Source organism: Nematolebias whitei, chromosome 3, assembly GCF_014905685.2.
Source record: "Nematolebias whitei isolate Nwh7 chromosome 3, NemWhi1, whole genome shotgun sequence".
Classification (NCBI taxonomy): Eukaryota; Metazoa; Chordata; class Actinopteri; order Cyprinodontiformes; family Rivulidae; genus Nematolebias; species Nematolebias whitei.
In genome coordinates this window covers 9,858,903-9,875,601 of record NC_056500.1, presented here as the reverse complement: position 1 = coordinate 9,875,601, position 16,699 = coordinate 9,858,903, and the positions used below count along the sequence as shown (strand labels likewise).

General features: G+C 37.7%; 1 protein-coding gene across 1 annotated transcript in view; it reads left to right on the top strand.

The window, feature by feature from the left end:
• The window catches only part of rabgap1l (RAB GTPase activating protein 1-like), a 111,026-nt gene that overhangs the window by 3,241 nt on the left and 91,086 nt on the right, over positions 1-16,699 (top strand). The window contains exons 2-10 of the mRNA XM_037697950.1: positions 3,828-4,055; positions 4,795-4,957; positions 6,310-6,514; positions 7,526-7,700; positions 8,225-8,382; positions 9,124-9,234; positions 10,765-10,831; positions 11,040-11,142; positions 14,924-15,090. Coding sequence (XP_037553878.1) covers positions 3,918-4,055; positions 4,795-4,957; positions 6,310-6,514; positions 7,526-7,700; positions 8,225-8,382; positions 9,124-9,234; positions 10,765-10,831; positions 11,040-11,142; positions 14,924-15,090 — 1,287 coding nt within the window. The 5' untranslated portion in view covers positions 3,828-3,917. The remainder of the gene's footprint in view (positions 1-3,827; positions 4,056-4,794; positions 4,958-6,309; positions 6,515-7,525; positions 7,701-8,224; positions 8,383-9,123; positions 9,235-10,764; positions 10,832-11,039; positions 11,143-14,923; positions 15,091-16,699) is intronic.

Below are 16,699 nucleotides of genomic sequence, written 5' to 3'. Positions count from 1 at the left end.
CAATGAGTGACATAGGAGGTTATTTGGCTGAGAAAATACTGACCGTATTGACTGACTGCTACTGTATGCTGCTATATTTATTCATACCCATTTGCTCACCACAGACTCATGTTCGGGCTGCTGTTAATGCGCCGTATTGTTTTACATTATTAGTGTTGAGCGTATATCTTAGATCTTTTAGCGTACTATTTGGCGTTCGTATTGCGTATATCTTAGATCCTTGTATACTATTTCTTTTTACACTTTGTATTTTTGCTGTGTGTAACTGGGACCCTGAGTACACAATTTTGTTCCACCTCATGCACCACATGTGACGTGAATGACAATAAACTTGACTTGAACTTGAACTTCAGTTATTTAAAAAAAAAAATTGTTGCCAAAATAAAATACCGGTACGCCGTTCACAAAATGCAACAAAACGTCACGTTCTGTTAAAGTCAGCGCTGTCAGTTAAGCTCAAAGAAACTCGGGCACATACACATGGAAAGCTGGTGGTTTCTTTCTACTCGGCTCCAGTGAGTATTTGTCAACCACACTGGCTTGTCACTCTTTCCGCACGGCCAAAAACCCACAGCAAACTGGGTCTGTGCTGGAGGGACTGGGTAGTAATGAGTGGGTTCAAATTTGCTGCTGTGCCTTAAGGCTAAAGAGGAAGAGACGCTGACAGAGGAAGTGTTGTTCTCCAAGTTAGTGTAGCTTTGTTTCTTTGCCTTTGTGGTTCAGTATGCGTGAATAAACATTTTGGTATGTCCTCCATCTGCACAGCTAGTACTGAGTAGCTTATTAGCGTTGAAATGTAGCTCTATATAAGGAAAGTGGTTTTACCACATGCTCAAGGTCTAGTTGGACTTTAAAGGAAGACAGAAAACCAAAGCAAACGTTTGGTCTAAATTAAGTTGGGTTTCTTTTCTTATCTTCTGCTTATGTAGCTTCTTCAAAACGTTTAATAATGGCAACATATTTTGTTCTTTTGTCATAATGGGGTTTGTCTAATGGGATAATTGTGAATTGAGCACATGACTCTGTTGCTCTCTGCTTGTATCCGTGTGTGGAGATGTCAGGGGTGTAATTAGTCTAGTTTTGAGTGTATGAATGCCTTCCGTGTGCCTGTCTTTATGGCGTTGTGTGCGAATGAATGAGCCCTTCATGTGTTTCTCCTCGACGACTTACATTTGAATATGTGCCTGCTCCTCTCCTCGTCACAGCCCAGCTCTGGGTGGCTGTCAAAAAGCTTTAAAGTTTTATGCTAAAGCCTCAAATTTAGAAATACTGAAGTTACGCTACTTTACAATAAGTTAAGAAAAAATAAAACAATTAAATAGCCATTTTATTGTAGTACATTTTTCTGTTTGTAACTTTTTAAACGTCAGATAAGTCGTGCATTGCTTGGACCTGAAGACTTGTTGGTTTGTAGTTTGGCCAACAGCTCTTAATGAGCCTGCAGGATGAAACATGTTGAGTTTGTACGTGATTATAGACGTTCAGTGTTTGTTACCAGTGCTGCGTTAGTTAAGAAGTATCACCAAAAATGTTTTAAGACGCTTTCGAGGTTGCTGTTGGCTGCAAATGTGACACCTAAACGTTTACGCTTAATTTCTTCAGAGAATAGTGCCTGCAGTGTTTCCATCTTTAAATCAAGCTAAAGGAGGAACATAGCATCACATAAAAGAAGACAAAGACAATTATTAAATCAACAACAAAGCTGTAAATCTGAGTCATAAACTTGATTTAACAGTAGTTTCACGGTGGTTGCGTTATAATCAGAATAAGCAAATGTACACTTTTATATGAAGGTGCTTCTGCAGATTTAGGCGTAGCCTCTTGCTGTTTTCTCATTTGTGTATACAATAAATACCTGCACAGTATTGTGCAATAGTCTTGAGTCAACTGTTGTGACTTTATTTCAAGTCCAGTTCAAGTCAAGTTTATTGTCATTCGCATCACATGTGGTACATGAGGTGGAACGAAATTATGAGGTCCCAGTTACACCCCAAAATAGCAAAAAAGAAAAAAGGTGCAGTATATAAGGATCTAAGACATACACTAAGATATTTGCTACGAACGCCAACCGGTACACTAAAAGATCTAAGATATATGCTAAGCACTAATAATGTAAAACAATGCGGTGTAACAGGAGCCCGAACATGAGCATGAACATCTTGACTTGGCTATAAACAATTTCCTGCTGGACATTTCTAGCCTACTGCTTTTTATGTTGTTTAGAGCTTTTTATTGTGCAAATACACTGACTGGCCCAAAAAAAAGTTGCCACCTGGATTTAACTAATCAAATAGGTACGAGCCTCCTATTTTATAATTACTGCATGGACGATTATCTTTCAGCTGACAACAAGTTATTGAACCCCAACTGGTGCAACGAGTTGCTTCTCATTTCTTAAACAACCATGTTGAAAGACACATTGCATGGTCGTGGACAAGATGTCAGTCTTGAGCATGCATCAGGATAAGATGTCAGTCTGTTTGAGAAGAAGGGTCAAATCATTGGCATCAAGCAGAGAAAACATCTAAGGAGTTTGTAGAAACTACTAAAATTGGGTTAAGAACTGTCCGACGCATTATTAAAAACTGGAAGGATAGTGGGGACCCATCGTCTTCCAAGAAGAAATGCAGCCGGAAAAAAATCCTGAATGATCGTGATCGGCGATCACTTAAACGTTTGGTGAAATCAAATCCAAGAAAAACAACTGTAGCACTCAGGGCTGTGTTCAATAGTGAAAGTAAGAACATTTCCACATGCACAATATGAAGGGAACTCAAGGGATTGGGACTGAACAGCTGTGTAGCCTTAAGAAAACCACTTATCAGTGAGGCTAACTGGGAAAATGGCTTCAATTTGCTAGGGAGCATAAAGATTGGGCTCTGGAGCAATGGAAGAAGGTCAAGTGGTCTGAGTCCAGATTGACCCTGTTCCAGAGTGATGGGCGCATCAGGGTAAGAAGAGAGGCAGGTGAAGTGATGCAGCCATCATGCCTAGTGCCGAGTCATCAATGAAAGATCTTGGTGAAAAATTAATGCAACACTGGATGAAATAGATCTTGTGACATTGCAGAAGCTTATCGAGACAATACCACAGCGAATGCACGCTGTAATCAAAGATAAAGGCGGTCCAACGAAATATTAGTGTGACCTTTTTTTTTTTTTTGGGGCCAGGCAGTGTACATCTGGAATTTTTTTCTTCCTATTTGGTCATTTTTTTGTTGTTTGCAGTATATACTATTTATAGATGATTTAAGATAGGTTGATTTTTATGCTGGTGCAGATTCTTAGTCATGATATGACACACAAACACACACACGCATCCAAAAGAACAAAAACAACAACAGGACTTGTATTCTGTGCTTTTGCTTTCATACTGGAGAGCTCCAGGAGAGTGAGTGTGTTTAATCTGCATGTGAATCTATCGGGGATTTTGGGATTGATTTTTGCACTTTACAAGTGGAGCACATTGGTTAAATGGAGTTGTTTCTATAAACTGCACTTTAGAAATGTATGACAGTGCTGATGAATGCTGAGCTATATACAAGTGTTCAATCTTACAACCTGTGTCTGTATCATTTGTTTATAAAAAAAAGCTGAAAATTCATGTTTTTAAAGAAGAAGTGGACCATGCTCGTCTACCATCTTGGCCTGGGTGATCAACAAATATTTGGTCATTTTATGTTTATGTGGATTTTATAATTTTGTCCTTGGGAAACTACATTAAAATAACTCTTATGGACTTTTGTTTACGTTAATGCTTTCTTGTTTGTTTTGGCTGTGAAGCAGATGAACACATAAATAATCTGATCCTTTTTGTTGTCCATTCAGGCTGCCTTCCTGCACAGGTGGGCAGACAGGTGGAACGGGGACAAGTCTAAACCTGGTCTACTTTACTGACCCTGAGTTAACCTGCTAGCCATGGATGACCGCTCCTTACTGGGCAAAGTCAGCAGCTCTACAGAGTCTGTGGCCACCGTCACCAGTGAGGAGTTTGTTCTGGTCCAGTCCGGCTCTGCTGGGTCACCACAGGGCTCCGAGAGCAGACCGAGACTCAAGGTCAGATCCAAACTTCATTACAATTGGCATCAAACTGGTCACCTTATGACTGTTGTGCCTATAATGTTTATACCGTATTTTTCGAACTATAAGGTGTATTAAAAGGTGCAATATCAATGAACGTGTCTGTTTTCATACATAAGGAGCACCAGATTATAAGGCGCATTAAGGGAAACAAAACAGTCAGATAAGTCAAACTTTATTCAACTCATTCACAGTAACTCAATATTGTTCAGTTGTATCACATAAAATCGGTTCGAGGTCAGTAAGCACAACCAGAATTAATTCATAAAGTGGACTGGATTATAAAGCTCACTGTCGATTTTTGAGAAAATTAAAGCATTTTAATTGCGCCTTATAGTCCAAAAAATCTGGTAATTGTTCAATAGTCCATTTTTAAAATGCCTGAAATCTTTGGCTCAGATTTAAAGTTTCAAAATAAATATTAAAAGGCTGCAACAAGTTTTTTTTTTTTTTTCTGTTAAAATTTATCCAGGATTTAGATTTTTCTTTCCCATATAATCTTGACAAATGTGTCTAACTAGTTATAGTTATTGAATATGTTAATACTTGGATTTTAAGTAGTTCAATCTAAAAAGAGAAGATGATAAACTGATTTATTTTCATCATAAATGCATGTCCATTTGTGTTTGTTCATCCTTTTTCTTTTATTTTCTTTTTATTGTCTCCTTGTGGTGTTGTCTCCTTCCCTAATCTCTTGTTTTTCTCACTTCCTCAGATGTCTTCAAATGGAAGTGATCAGTTGGAAAAAGCCATGGAGGAGGTGCTGGATGATGATGATGATGATGAAGAGGAGGAGGAGAAGCTAGAAAAAAGCTGCGTGGAAAAGATGGAGAAGCAAGGGGATGTAGAGCGCCAAGTCCCAGAGACCCATCGTGAAGGTGTAGATGCTGAAACTCTTGGTTCAATTTGCAGCAGACGTTCTTAAGTTTTGATACTCGTTAGTTGTTTTAATCGCATCTTTTTATGTCGAGGACAAACTCCTGTCTCGAGTAGTTGTAACAACAAGATACTTCTATCAAAAAGCCGTTTTATGAGAGTTTAACTGAAGTATTTTGTTAGATTAATGTTTATTTAGTGCGTGCATCTTATTAGGAAAGGCAGGTTTGTGCCAGTATTTATCCATTATCTTGGTAAACAAAATTAAAATCTGTACGGCATTAATTTTCATGCTGATATTTTTTCTTATTTTTTTGTTTCTATGGGATTTGTATGATTTGTAATGGTTACAGACAACTTTAAATACACTAAGTGAAGTACACACGTCAAGGACAACTTGTGTTTCTTCACAAACCTACAGTATGTAGGTTTTATAAACAGACTGTAGAATAATATTTACTGCAGAAACAAGTTTGAAATTAGAGGAGTGTGTCTGAAGAACCTCATGATTTATTCTTGTCTGGTCTGTGGTGACGTGAAACAGTTAATGTTACTGTGTCACACATAAAGGAAGCACCTGCTGTCACTCACTTTAGGCGACTGGTTGAGGAAGCAATGTTTTCAAAAGGTAAAGGTTTTGCTCCACAACCTGCAAGACGGCGAGGTACGTTGAGACATCTCTGCAGCGTTTTAAATTATTTTTGGATCCAGTTATTGTAACGCATACTATAGGTCTGAATATTAAACAGTAGAGTTTGAAAGTCGGACATTAAAATGTTATGGTTCTCCTTTATATGGTCGTCTAACTAACCTACAAACGAGGTGCAGAAATCACTTTCTTTTGTGGTTCAGAATGTTACTGACCAGTAAAGTATCGTATAATAAAATAAATATCAGAATAGCTATAAGGAACCATAATATTTCACATGAAATAAATGTGCTTTTTTGCATTTATTTTAATATTCTTTTCATTTTTTTTTCACGTTTTACTTAAAAAAACCAAAATAAAATACTGTTGTGAAGTTGTGCTGAGTGAGCAAGAAGGAAAAGGTTAGTGATCCAGTCAGCAGTGGAAATCCAGCTGCTGCTCACATTGTTCTGCTTCCTGTTTGTAAGTGTGAAAGTTTCAGATCTGAGGTCATTTCAGAGAGGACCCCTTAACTTCCTGTGTCACACCAACTCACCTTTTTCTTTACTTTTCTCTAGTTTTATGTCTCTGTTTGTTATTTCCTGTTCACATGACTTCTTGTTTGTTGAATGCGACAGTGAGTAATTGATTGTTTTATTAGACTAAAGTAAATAAATAGTAATTTAACATACAACATGTGTAATATCTCTTCCCATTTGTCCACAGAAGTATGTCCTGCACCACCCAGTCCCACTGCCATAGAGGAGGACAGCGTCCAGTTCAACAAGCTTTCATACCTGGGCTGCACTTGGGTCAAAGCCCCTCGCAATGAGGCAGAAGCGCAGAGAGCAATGGCCACCCTGCGAGCTGAGAGTGCCATCCCCATTCCCATCACCCTGCATGTCCCGTGTGGTCCAGATGGCTCTGTCAGGTCAGACACTGAAACATGTCTCTGGTCAAATGAATACATGGCAAGTTGTTGAGTTCAATTAAACTGGAGGTAGGAAGCACAGAAAAGCACTTAACTCAAAGTCTGTAGGATATAAAATGTTTGAATGGGATTTTATTAAGTAAAGTCATGGTGCTTTGTCACCTTATGACTACCTAATAACAGTAAATTCACTATTAATGGTGAACTCAGGGTTACACAGACCTATTTTTCATTAAATTGGTGCTTTTTAGAATATCACCTTTTGAAGCCTGTTAGCCAGTAAAAAAATGTAAAACTTGTCATTTGATGAAAAGGAAACTTTAAATATTTAAATATATTAAAAGGAAATTAAACAATAGCCTGAACTGAAAAAGCTGCTATTCTTGCACTAATTCAGTTTGAACGTATGTCTTAGGTCTTGATTATATTTGAACATGAACGTAATGCTGTGTATTAAATTAAGTACTTGCCACCTTAAGAGTGAATCACATTTATTCCATGTTCCTTCTGCTTTGCCCTGCCCTCACAATCTGTGCAACCAAGAGGTAGAAATGTCCCAATTTTTAATATGTTCGGGTTAAAGTGACATCACCTTCAGACATCACAAATGGAGGTAATGTTTTTAATGTCACGCTTAATTTAAAGTGCTACAACTGATGCGCTAGGAAAGACTCTAGCTCAGTTAATTAAAAAATATTTACAACTTGTTTAATGTTATTCTGAGGCATGTAGTGTTTTATTTGTTATTCCTATTAAAGTGTAAAACGTTGTATGCTGACGTCTGTAGCTCTGCTCTTAAAATATATTGGAATTCCAGCTAAAATATCTTGCTGTTATTTAAATACAATACAATTTAAATACAACTACAGCTGATGTACTGTCAGCTTCTTGAAGAGGCGTTCTGTTTACTGTACAAATTAAACATTTTAATCTCTTTCCCTAATTTGACCTAAGCTAATGCAGAGTAAAAGACTTTTGTATTTAATGTTTTTGTCATCTCCCTCACCCTAGAATTGTGGACCAGGCCTCAGGAACAGAGATCGCCTCCTTCCCCCTCTACAAGGTGTTGTTCTGTGCTCGAGGACGAGACGGCTCCGTAGAAAGTGACTGTTTCTCTTTCACGGAGAGTTACCGAAGTTCTGAGGACTTCCAGATCCACGTTTTCTCCTGCCACATCAAGGAAGCTGTGAGCTGCAAACATTTAATCCAGTTCACAGTTCTGCTTTGGCTTTAAAGTCTAACTAAATTTTCTCAACGCCTCATAGATTTGCATGCATTGAACTAAATGCTCTTCTGATGTGTTTGTGTGAATGTAGACCAGCCTCTGAACAATATGCAGAATGCAAACTTGGACCATGAACTAAATTAGACAGCATCTGTTGCTGACTGTCAGTACTCACAGCAACACCGCTTTTGGTGTGAAAGCAAAAAAGATGATTTATATTTTATTTGGTGCGGTCAGTCTAACACAGGTCTCTGCAGACATCTTTATCGGAGATGCTTGATTTCTAGTTGAAAAGTAGCTGTAAACTTTGTCTGAACTTCTCGGTAGAAACCAGCTGGGGGCGCTATCACCTTGTGACAACATTTCTCTTCTTTGTAGTAACTATTTTTATGTTGTAGTGCTTTAATATCCTCCTCCTTTGCTTCTCTTTGGTCTTTTTTCCTCTGTAGCTTATCTTTTTATTCTTTTTTTTGTTGTTGTTCCAGGTCAGCCGGATCCTGTACAGTTTCTCTACAGCCTTCCGGCGTTCTGCACGGCCGGCCGACATCAGAGATGCAACGCTCTCCGGTCCAGCTGATGGTGATCTCTACACCTTCACTGTCTCACTGGAGATTAGGGAAGATGATGGCAAAGGCAACTACAAGTACTTGATCCAACTGTGGACATACACACAGTCACAAGATACTAACATAAACACACACACTTTTTTTTTTCTCGGCACCGGATGTTTGGTATGACAGATGGGTTGGTGGTTAGACAAGCTTAGCGTGTTGCTGTAATCTTATCTTGCTGTGATTGTTCACCCATAAAACACATCAACAAGACGGTGCTTTCATTTCCACAATGCATTGTATTGAACCAAAATGGATGTATACTTTTATCTGTTTTGGAGTTAAATGTACCAGCAGCTAAAATGTACTGAGAATAAGGCTTTAGGGAACTGAGATTAAATCAATTATTTTTTTTATATACACTTAGTTTTATAAGTGTATTAATATTTTAAGATTTAGAGGAAACCATATTTTTAACTGTGAGAACAATAAACATAAACAGCAATGTAGAATAAACTGAAATAGAACTCTTAAACACTAAAGAATGGCATCATGTACGGTGGTTCCCTTAGATTACTGGCCTTAGTAGTGCGCTTGTTGGATGGGAGTGGGTAGTGATAGCTGTTACATTACTGATGCCAGGATGAAGCCACTTTTCCTGTGGCCACAATCTCCACTCCCCGTCCAGAAGTGGCATAACTTAAGGGTGGATTTTGGTAGGCAGGGCGCTCTGTTCTGTTGACAGGGTGGGTCGCCCTCTTTGGATAATGGTAGGGTAAACACTGATTTATCACCTCAGGCTTCGTATATTCACTTCTTCTTCCCTACCACAGCCCCGTGCCAAAGGACAGAGAAAAGTTCTACTTCAAGCTGCGACATGGCGTCCAGAAGAAGGTGGTGGTTTCCGTTCAACAAATGTGCAACAAGGAGCTCGGGATCGAGAGGTTAGATTCTCTTCAGTTTCATTTAGTTTCATTTTTCATTCGGTATCTTTTTGTAGACAAGTTGGAGGCAAACATGGATATCACAGAATACACCATTAAAAATAAACGTTTTAAATAAATTAGCCTCTCGAGAAAAGTTTGTTGCAAAAGTTGGATCAGGTATAACTAACTTCTTAAGGTTATTTTATTTTCTGAATCACTGCACTGGCATATACATTTATTAATTTGTTTAAAGCCCTTTTTAGATGACTATTATGCAACTTACATTTCCTATATGAGCTGTAGTTTGACATGTGTGCAGTATTAAGTTCTTTACACATTACATTGTCTATAAAACTCTTCATCCATCTTTTGCAGTGACATAAATGTACATAAATTTCTTGTTGACATACCTGTAACCTGTTACTGACTGTCTGTTGTTGTGGGCTGTTACAGCTGTTTTACTGTGTTAAGTCATTATTTTGTTCTGAAATCACTTTTCTCACAAAAAATTGTTCCAGTCAGTTACGTGCAAAAATTTGCATCCTAATTTAACATATTTTGACAGTTTTTGGGCTCCTGATTGAATATCATGAGCTTAAAAGGTTTGTGTATTCATATAATTTCCTAAAAAAAAAAAATATATAATATATATATTTATATATATATCACTTGACTCATAAATGCCAGGTAAAGCACAGGGAATGAATGATTTAGTCTCACAAACTTCTCTAAACTTACTTGCCTCCTATATAAACAGTGAACATTGTCTATATTTTTGGCTTTTTTTTTTTTTTATGAAATCAGTAATCCATAATTTTTTTCCTAGTACAAAGATGTTCAATTAAATTCAGTTTATGTATATAGCACCAAGTCACAACAGAAGTCCTCTCAGGGCACTGAACAGAAACATTCCCATACATAAAAATTAAGTTAATGATGTTATTTATATGAGGAGCCAGCAGACTGCTTTTGTACTCTAATATAAAAGTGTTGGAACAGCAATATAACACAGAAACCATGAATCTAGCCACGTAAATACAGTAAACAGTATTTTTTCTGCAAAGTATTACTAATTTCACTGATTAAATTACAGTTTTCTGCTGCCTCTTTTTTTAAATGTTTGTGTTTGAGCAAAACTAAAAAAAACTAGGTCATTTCCTCTTTTCATTCTAACACCTCTGTTGCTATCAGGAAGCTAGACGCCTGCCCTCTTTATTTTTAGAAACAATGGAAACCCATTAGAATATATTATTTTTAAGGAGTAGAACCCATTCTGTTTGAAACTTAATTATTTTTTATAATCTTCATCCTTGTGTTGAGTTCGTAGTGGTAGATTAGTTAATTGTAATTCTCAGGTCTTCCCAGGCATTACTGGATTTACTTGAAAATATTGTATGGTTAATTATTTTCAAGCACAGTTTTTCAGTATGAGTTATGTTAGTTTTCCACTTTTCCTTACTCAACTAACTTGAAGTCCAGTTTTAGCTCAGGGGTGGTGTCCGTACTTTTTGATTTATTGATTGTGCCTCCTTTGTCTTCCTTTTTAAGGTGTTTTGGGATGCTTCTGAGTCCTGGACAGAAAGTCTGCAACAGTGACATGCATCTTCTTGACATGGTGAGCAGAACTCAGTGGAACTCAGTTTATCAGTGGCACAAATGTAATAAAAAATATGAACATTTAAACTCATTTTAAGTAAATGATCAGTTGAAATAAATACACAATAAAACAGATAAAAGCATCTTTTGGTCATTTCATTGTTGCATGTTTTACTATGCATTAAAAAAGGGGGAGAAAACAATCAAGTTTACCAATTTATCCCCAGGAATCGATGGGAAAGAGCTCAGATGGAAAGGCTTATGTCATCACAGGAACGTGGAATCCCAACATGGGGGTTTTCCAGCCGCTAAACGAAGACACACCTAAAGGTTTGAATTTGAAGACTAACTTGCCATATTTTAGTTAATCAAAATTTAAGTAGTTTAAGGAAATGCCCTGGTAACTTTTCAACGTCTAAACCTAATAAAGAAGTCTGTATTTTTGGCTGCCAGTAAAATAATGTATATTATCATTCATAAATCATATCTACTTTATACCAAAAACTGATGATGAGTAAGCACTGATCTAAGTATATAAAAGCAAAATAAGAATCGGAGCTTAACGTGACAATTACAGTTGAGGATTGGCAAGATGTGTGGAAAACACACCAGACATCCTCCAATTCGCAGATGTGGAGGGAATTCACCTGGAAAAATCTGATACAATTTTTTATCACACCTAAAGTCAAAAATAGGTGTAAGGGCACAGACTTGACATGCTGGAGGAATTGTGGAACAGTGGATGCAGACCACTCATACAGTATATTTTGGAACTACCCTAAAATACATCAATTTTGGAAAACTGCATAAAACTGCAAAGAAGATACTAGGATATGATATTTCTACGAGCAGCACGGTAATATACCTTTGAAATTTTAGCAATATCAACGAAAAGACAAGAGTAAGTGATAGGTATCTAATAAAGATAATCTTAATAGCTAGTAAGAAAGCTATTATGAGGAAATGGGGAAAGGTGGACCCCCCTTGTCATGAACAATGGATTGGGATAATAGAAGAAATCTACACAATGGAAAAAATGACATCGCCTGAGACAACAGCAAACACAAATGGAAGAAAAGTGGGAGAAATGGACACTATTCAAAACCAAAGGCAGCAACAAAAAAATGGAAAGAACTCCACAACCTGGAAAACACAAAAGAAATATTAGAAGATGAGCTCCCAAGCAGAAGTTTTTCTTACGTTTTTGTATGTAGTGTTAAATGTGAATTATTCATGTACAGTAGTCCCTCGTTTATCACGGGGGATCCATACCCTGAAGACCCGCAATAAGTGAAAAACCGCAAAGTAGGAATAATAGTACATGTAGTAAGTAGTAGTTTATTTTATATATATATATATATATATATATATAAGCATTTTAAACCCTTACCACACTCTTGCAATATTCTAAACAATGTTTCTAAACTCTAAATGCTCTAAAAGAACACATGTCATGATTTCAGCTCCCTGCCTCCTCTGCTCTTTGCCACCTGCAAGCGTTCTTGGCCACGCCCACTTCTCCTTTCTGCACAGTGAACAGCTGATCAGCTGCAGCAGGAAGTTTATCCTGCAGTATTTTCTGCACGAAGGTGCAGGAGATGCTAAATAATTTAAAATAATTTATTTTAAATAAAAATTTCATGCCAACCATGCGGCTCATCCATCAATCAGCCAATTGTGTCATGTCCAGTCTTATTTTGAAAAACCGCAATAGCGCGAGTCTGCGATAAATGAACCGCGAAGTAGCGAGGGACTACTGTACATTCTATATGTAAACAAATGTGGAAAATGCCAATTAAAAGTTAAATGGTTTTAAAAAAAGTATACTAAAATGCATTATGGTCCTATTTAAATGATGTATTGTTTAGCCACATTCATGCAGTATTTGCAATGAAACAGGTCTGTAATCATTCATCGTTTATTATCTGGACCCCAGCCTAGCATGTTTTTGATATGTGAAGCAAGAAAACACGTTGCACTAAGCAGCAAAGCAACACTGAAGATAAAGAGATTCTCTTATCACCTCTAGAAAGAGCAGTGTTTATTTTTGCATGTTGAGGCTCCTACTCAGACAGGTTGATTTAACAACGTAGACATGGAAGACGTTTTTGTAATATGCAATCTACATAATGTTTATTATCTGTATTCAGCTCAAAATACTGTTGGATTTGTAAACTTTAAAACCAGTGAAGCAATTAGGAACCACTGCTGATCTTGTTACAACCCAGTGTTCTACTTACTGTTCTACTTGGCATTCACAAAAATATTAATTTGATACTTACCACCCACCTAAACATTTTGCAGACCAATCACTCCTCCAACATGGCAACAGCAGTATTCATCGGTGACAAAAGGTGGGAGTTAGTCAGTTTTGGACAGGTGGTCATAATGTTCTTCTTCTGAATGTAGCTTCTAAATCATTCTGATGAATTTATGCATAATGGTTAACTTAACATTTAGAACAAAAATTGGTACAAAATATTCCAAACATGTTGTATTTCTACTTTTAAAATGGAGTTGCCTCCTGCAGCTTGTTCAGAAACATTCATTAAGTTTTATTAAGCCCGAAAAGGCTGATTTATTCATGTAGATGTGAAGACAACCGTTTTTAGATATCTCTTAAAGAAAGCCTTCTGTATTCTCAGTTGGGATCCTCCAAAACATCATTTTGAGTTCACTGTTTTTTTTTTTTATATACAATAACTTAAAAACTGAACAAATTAACTGCCTGCAGAGTTAGATTATATAATTGACTTGAAATTTAATAATTTCTTTAAAAATGACATTAAAATTATAATCTATTTTCTGTTTTCTATATTTGATTGAAGTTATACGTCTATTTATTTTTAAATTAAAAGTTTTGTTCTTTAAAGTAAACTGTGTTTGGTTAAAAGTGAAAGGATCAGCCGAGCAGTACGTTGAGCACTTCACGGATTCAAGGATTTTTTTATTGTCATACCAGCTCACATTTTCATGTTTATGGTACAAAATTCAGACTCTGGTCCCAGATCAAGAAACCTAACAATTCACAAATAAATAAATACAAAAGAGGAGAAATATATATAATAAATAAAGTTAAAAAAAATGTAAGATGGAGTTGAATTAAGTGCAGCTCGAGTTCAGCAGTCTGACAGCTGCAGGGAAGAAACTGTTTCTGAGCCCGGTGGTCTTGCTCTGAATGCTCCTCAGCTGCCTGCTTGAGGGGAGGGGCTGGAACAGACTGTGAGCAGGATGAGTGGAGTCCTTCATGATGCGGAGTGCCCTCCCCCTGCACCGTGAAGTGTAGAGGTCCGAGGTGGTGGGAAGGCTGCTCCCACAGTCTTCTGAGCAACCTTAACCACCCTCTGCAGAGCCATCCTCTCTGCAGCAGTGCAGCTGCCGTGCCACACGGTGATGCAGGTGCAGAGGACGCTCTCCACCGCACAGCGATAGAAGCTCCTCAGGACAGAGTTTCCAAGTCCAGCTCTCTTCAGCTTCCTGAGGAAGTAGAGACATTGGTGGCCCTTCTTGACCAGACAGGAAGTGATGGCTCTCCAGGTGAGGTCACTAGCTATATGAACCCCCAGGCACCTGTAGCAGGAGACAACCTCCACAGCTGCTCCTCCGATGTGTAGGGGATGAAGAGGATCCTTGTCCCTTCTGAAATCCACCACCATCTCTTTGGTCTTCTTCACACTGATGCAGAGATTATTGTCTCGTCACCACTTCTCTCTGTATTTGGACTCATCATTGAACTCATCATTTGGACTCATTCTGTCCTTTGAATTGACAGAAAACTTCAGATGATAAAGTTTTCAGATGATGTCATCTTTTTTATTCAGTAGGGGGTGTAAGATCCCCACAGCAACAGAATACAGTATGATTGTTGATTCTCTGCATTGGAGTACAATTTATTTGTAAATATTTGAGCTCAAATTTAAACTCTTGTAACGTTAAAATGTACAGTTTTGCAAACTAAAGCTGCGCTTCTCTTTCTCTTTAGAATTGAATGATGAAATTTTTAAGTCTTTACTTAAATTATAAAAACTAAAATAGGAATTCATTTTTTTGATTTTTTTTTGACTAACCTTCCATTTTTGTCCTGTTTTATCTGTTTTTGGGTTGGCTCCAGATAAGCAGGTCTACATGACCGTGGCAGTGGACCTCGTAGTGACAGAAGTGGTGGAGCCTGTTCGCTTCCTGTTGGAAAGTCTCGCCAGGGTCTACCCATCGAATGAACGCTTCTGGTACTTCAGCCGAAAGACCTTCAGTGAGACTTTCTACCTCAAACTCAGACAGGTATCTCTGCTAAAATGACTGAAATCGCTCAGAACCTGCACCCATAATTACTCGTTTTTGTTGATTATTTAGTCATTAAATGCTCTTAATTATAAGCAAATGTTCATTAATGATATGTTTGGCTAATAATGACATTTGTGTTAATCGAGTCAATGGGTTTCAAGTGTCATTTAGTTAAAAGAGCCCACTCTCTGTTTATGTTTACGTAAATATTTAGAAGGAAACCTCAGCAGGTCATCGCTGCTTCCCAAGTCTCAGTAGAGACCTCTGACTGCGAAGGTGTCAACTGTATTGCTGTCAGTGATTTGATTTTTTACAATGTTATTCAGGTCAGGCTAGGCTTATTGGCTTATCTCAGCATTGGTGTCAAAGGGCTCTGCAGCCGAGATGCTATTAATTCTGAACACAGTCCAGGCTCTCTACGTTGTTAAAAGTGATTTGAGTTTCATTTTCGAGGACAAGTAATGTTATGAAGGAGGTCAAAAGACAATTTGAAAACGATGATGTTTGTGAATGGCCTCTCAAATGCTTCACAAACAAGAAGTAAAGCATATGAATGTGATAAAAGATACAAAGCTCTCATCAGCTCATTTTTTTATTTTATAACTTTCTTCCTGTGTATTATCAAGCAGCAATGAGATTCAGTGCTTTAGTACAGGGTACTTGGTACTGTTTAGTACACAACTTAATGGAGTACTAGAGTTAGATTTTTTAAATAAATACTCCAACACCGTGTTTGTCTTTTGTTTGATGTGGATTAGCAAGCACCAAACTGTTGCCTATTTGTTGTGAACTCAGTTTGTTAAAGGACTGCTGAGACGAAGGCCTGTTCACTGTCCACCAACATGAGCACATCCTGCCTGAGCAGGTGCTTAAAAATACAGTGAAGCCATAAGCTTCTTCTCCTCTGTTTTAAAAAGCAAATCTTTCAGGAAGCCATGGGGACCTGGCAAAGCAGTGGATTGTAGGGAAGCTTTGGATTGTGGAAGCTAATAAGAGGCCTTGTCTCATTATTTGCGTGTGGGTAATTAACAGCAGCGCTTTGGCTCGTCCGCCTGATTGCCTCTCTAGTTATCTCTCCAGTAAATGGAAGAGTGCTGGACTGGTGCTGTGGTTTCAAGCTAATTAAAAGATAATATTGTGTGGAAGTTTTTGCAGAAGATGGAAATTAGAGGTGATATACACACACATAAACTCCTTTTGTTTTATTTGGGTAAAATAAACAGCAATTTGTTGTCTAAAGTTTCAAGTACATATTAGCTAACATTGTATTTTGTTGTTGCATTTTTGCTTTAATCCATCCATCCATTCATTTATTTATCCATCCATTCATCCATCCATCCATCCATTAATTCATTATCTTGGTGCCCATGTCCAACCATCACTGTGCAAGAGGTGGGGTACACCCTGGACAGGTCTTCAGTCCATCACAGGGCCACACAGAGACAAACGAGACAAACAACCATTCACTCTCTCACTCATACCTAAAGACAATTTAGCGTTATACCAATCAGCCTAACATGCATGTTTTTGGTCTGTGGGAGGAAACCGGAGTACCCGGAGAAAACCCACTTATGCACAGAGAGTACATGCAAACTCCACCCAGAAT